Source organism: Homarus americanus, unplaced genomic scaffold (assembly GCF_018991925.1).
Source record: "Homarus americanus isolate GMGI-L3 unplaced genomic scaffold, GMGI_Hamer_2.0 scaffold12421, whole genome shotgun sequence".
Classification (NCBI taxonomy): domain Eukaryota; kingdom Metazoa; phylum Arthropoda; class Malacostraca; order Decapoda; family Nephropidae; genus Homarus; species Homarus americanus.
Genome location: NW_024745521.1, coordinates 36,760 through 41,173, shown reverse-complemented (window position 1 = coordinate 41,173; position 4,414 = coordinate 36,760). Strand labels below are relative to the sequence as shown.

Genomic DNA, 4,414 nt, shown 5'->3' with positions numbered 1-4,414 from the left:
GTAGTTTCCGAGATTCTAGTGCGGACACACAAACAAACATAGCCACCCACAAACAGACATACTTCTTTGTTTTATATATATATAGATTAAACAATTTGGCTTTCATCACGGGAACTATTGTAATGAGGCAATCAGAGCTGTCGGTCACAAGTGCATACCTGTTGTTGTGTGTTTGTTTATGGCAGCAGGGTACCAGCTTACCTGACGTGATGTTTGGGGAGTAAGGGGGGGGATGAGGGGAGAAAGGCTAATATAAGGGGAGGGAAGGTGAGGGGAGGGAGGTAGGCTGAGGGGAGGGAGGTAGGCTGAGGCGAGGGAGAAGGGGAGGGATGGGTGTGTGGAATGTAACTATATTTACTGTTATTATTTTCTCTTAACTCACATTGTTGTAGTGTTTAGTGTCACGTTAATATAAACATATGACTTGGTAACACTGGCGGTGGTGAGTCAGACAACAGAGCTTCACTATCATAGGAAACTGGGTCACATAGGCCTGGCAATCAGTCAAGGGCAAGCTGGATATATCACACTGTACACTTAACATTTTTTTACCGTTACATAAGGAGACAGTGTGACCAGAATTGTACTCAGTGCTGTGTTAGTGAGCTCAGTGCTGTGTTATAGAGGTCAGTACTGTGTTATAGAGGTCAGTACCGTGTTAGTGAGCTCAGTGCTGTGTTAGTGAGCTCAGTGCTGTGTTATAGAGGTCAGTTCTGTGTTAGTGAGCTCAGTGCTGTGTTAGTGAGCTCAGTGCTGTGTTAGTGAGCTCAGTACTGTGTTATAGAGGTCAGTACTGTGTTAGTGAGCTCAGTGCTGTGTTAGTGAGCTCAGTGCTGTGTTAGTGAGCTCAGTACTGTGTTAGTGAGCTCAGTACTGTGTTAGTGAGCTCAGTGCTGTGTTATAGAGGTAGGTACTGTGTTAGTGAGCTCAGTGCTGTGTTAGTGAGCTCAGTGCTTTGTTATAGAGGTCAGTTCTGTGTTAGTGAGCTCAGTGCTGTGTTAGTGAGCTCAGTGCTGTGTTATAGAGGTCAGTACTGTGTTAGTGAGCTCAGTGCTGTGTTATAGAGGTCAGTATTGTGTTATTGAGCTCAGTGCTGTGTTATAGAGGTCAGTATTGTGTTAGTGAGCTCAGTGCTGTGTTATAGAGGTCGGTACTGTGTTTGTAGGTTCAGTGCTGTGTTAGTGAGCTCAGTGCTGTGTTATAGAGGTCGGTACTATGTTTGTAGGTTCAGTGCTGTGTTACGGTGATTAATCGTCTGGTAAAATAGGCTGGGGTGACTAATCTTCAGGTGATCCAGTAGACTTCTTGAAACACACAACATAAAACTGGGGCAGCGGCGTAAAGGAGTATATACCTGGCGTTAAATGTTTTCCTTAATTACTCTACCACTTTTCCTCAAGGTGTGTCTTAGTGTATAATTAAGGTTAGGTGGGGCAGGGGAGAATGAAATTAACGGTTGTGGGCCCCAGAGAGATGCAGCGTTTGAATAGATAGATAGATAGATAGATAGTGTGTGTGTGTATGTGTATGTTTTCGCAGGTGTGTGGTTGTCTGGGTGTTAGTACAGCAGGTGTGTGGTTGTCTGGGTGTTAGTACAGCAGGTGTGTGGTTGTCTGGTGATCAGAATAATCAAAATAGACCGAGATCGTCTGGTGAGTGAAGGTGGAGGCGGGTCTGGATGTCTTGAAGGGCGACCCAATCGGTCTGCTCGTACCAGTCATCGTCGGGCGGGATGCGTTCACTCATCCCGACGTCGATGAGATGACAGGTGTAAGGTGACGTGGAGGTGTCGATGATGACGTTGCCGGCGTGGAGGTCCAGGTGGCTGTAACCAGCACCGTGAAACTCGGCAAGGGCAACGCAGGTTGCGTCGTAGGCCTCCTGACGATGGTGGACTTGGTACCTGAAGTGGTGTAAGATTGTTGAGAGAGTCACACCCCGGCAGTACTGCATGACGATGGCGTGGGGATCGGTTGTGACGCCGTACAAGATAGGCGCGCCCCCCGTCCCGGCCAGCTCGTGTAGGACGCGGGCCTCCTTGGTGTTGTCCTTGCCGGAATGGAGGATCTTCACTACCACTTCAGTCACGTCCCCGTTGTCTAGGGTGAGCTGACCATGGTGGCTCACCCCGTACCTACCGGTCCCAACCTTACCCATGAGACTAAGATGGTCCCAGGTAAGCTGAGGCAGATCTCGTCCTCCACTGGAGGAGGTGGTGGAGCTGGAGGAGGTGTGGGAGCTGGAGGAGGTGTGGGAGCTGGAGGAGGTGTGGGGGATGGAGGAGGAGGTGGGTGTTGAGGTCTTGCGGAGAATAGTAGTGACCCGGACGAGAGAAACCTGGGCTTCTTGTCCCTTGTTATCCACGATATGGTTCTTGTCCATCTCGTACAATTATTTATATTTTTTTACCAATCAACTATTGAGGTAAACTCTGAATTTGAGGAGTTTTAATACTTTACTGTATATAGTGAGCTTGGAATATTGAACATAACTGTAGTAAGATCTATATTATCACAACTATTTCACAGTTTTAATTGTCGAAGTGGAGACACAACTGTTAATAATGTGTTCCTTCACCTTGTACCTAAAAATTGACAATTGCATCATCTGGAATTATTTTAACATTCATCGACATACAAGGTGTCCACATTAAGGTGAAGCAACTTTGAAGCCTTCTATATTTTTTTGTGTAAATGTCAGGATGTTGATTCTTGCACAGTTATCGTACCATATATCTAGCTTTCTATGCTTAGTGTGTTGTGTGTGTGTGTGTGTGTGTGTGACTGAATTATGATGACCCCACAAGAAAAAGTCGAAATGTTTTTTATGGATGACTGAACTGAAGTCACCTACCCTGGGGCAACGACGATTCTATACAACGTTGGCAAGGAACCACCGACCCGAAGAGACTGGCAGTGTTCTAAAATAACCCGGTGGAGGAAAGCCCAAAACATCGGAGGAAGATGTTGAACAATTACATCACCTTGTCTTCCGCACGAGATTAGAGTTGATTAGTTTGGGTTAGGTTAGGTTAGGTTAGATTTGTAGAGAATCATTCTATTTTCGGCCATCGTGAGAGACAATGTGGCGAAATTTGTCAGTACGATCAGCCACTATCACAGTTCAGTGCAGGGCCATCAAACAGCTGGGTTTTCCCTGTTGTCCAAAATACCTTTCATAACCGTCTTTATGTACTCGTGTGTATGGGAGTGTAGGCCTAGCTCAGCCCTAGCTCGTTGTTGTCTTGACAAGCTCATCTAGCATGGTGAGTACTCGTAAGCTATTTGGCTTTGAGGACATCATACTATTCTCCTCGTATGAAAGTTAAATAAAGAAACTGTTTACCTCCGTGCTGGGACACTCTGACCTTTCTTTTCTGGCGGGTTGTGGTGGACAGTGGTGTTTTGGCTTCGAGGCGAACGGCAGGAAAACTATCTTTAAGTAAGAAGATCAATTTTGAGACTTCTGCTTACCATTAAACAGATTCAACTAGATTCACCCAGCAGTCGAAAAGCTACGAAGCGGGAGAAAGTTACTCTCGTTAAAGCTGTTGGAGTCGTGCCTATTAATCCATGGAGAATATCCCATAAAATACTGTTCCATTGTTCAAAATTCCAACACTAAAATATAAACTCTAGGTGTCATAGAATACAGGCACTAGAAACTTCATGTCAGATTAATATAAATGTAACAGCTATCACATCGCTGTGTGTTAGTTCTCGTTGGGCGACGTATAAAAATCTGCTTCATTATGCAGTTATAGGACTCTCTTTATATTTTTTATGTAAGTCATATTTTAATTTCTACTCTACTTTTAATGTAAACAAATTTACATTATTAACACATACACAATAAATTTTCAATTGGATGAAACTCCTTGACGCACAAACCCTCATTATCGCTACCACACTTGGTTATCTTTTTTCAATAAACCCACAATCAACGTCTTCAGTAAAGCTACGTTACCTTCATTACGCCCCGTTTCTCTTCTACATCGAGTCAATATCCCTTTCATTAAGTCATCGTTGTATTTTTAATTCATTCCTTGTCATCTTTAGTAAATCTATTATACTGACGCTGGTGTTTTGATTACAGAAGTGGGGGTTGTTGTTGGTGGCGATGATAGCGGTGGCTGTGCCCGCTCTGGGCCAGGAGAGCACCACCGCGGCACCCCAATGTTCTCAAGAGATTTCCGACAAGTGCCCTCCAGTTGATGGTTCTAGTGGGTACCTGTTGTGAAGGCTCTATGTGTGTTTTATATTTGCATCATACCAGTATATATCAATAATCCGTGTATTGTGTGTGTGCATCACACCCACCCGTGTATTTTGCATGTGCATCATATAACAGTATACCCGGTTGGACATTTGAGAATTTTGCAGAGCCTATCTGATATCGGGAGTTTTATTGTCCA

General features: G+C 44.6%; 1 protein-coding gene across 1 annotated transcript; it reads right to left on the bottom strand.

Moving 5' to 3' along the window:
* Positions 1-1,629: 1,629 nt before the first annotated feature.
* On the bottom strand, positions 1,630-2,157 carry LOC121878710. Its single transcript, XM_042385059.1, has one exon. It carries the CDS (start codon positions 2,155-2,157, stop codon positions 1,630-1,632), a length of 528 nt encoding a protein of 175 aa, XP_042240993.1.
* Positions 2,158-4,414: the final 2,257 nt, after the last annotated feature.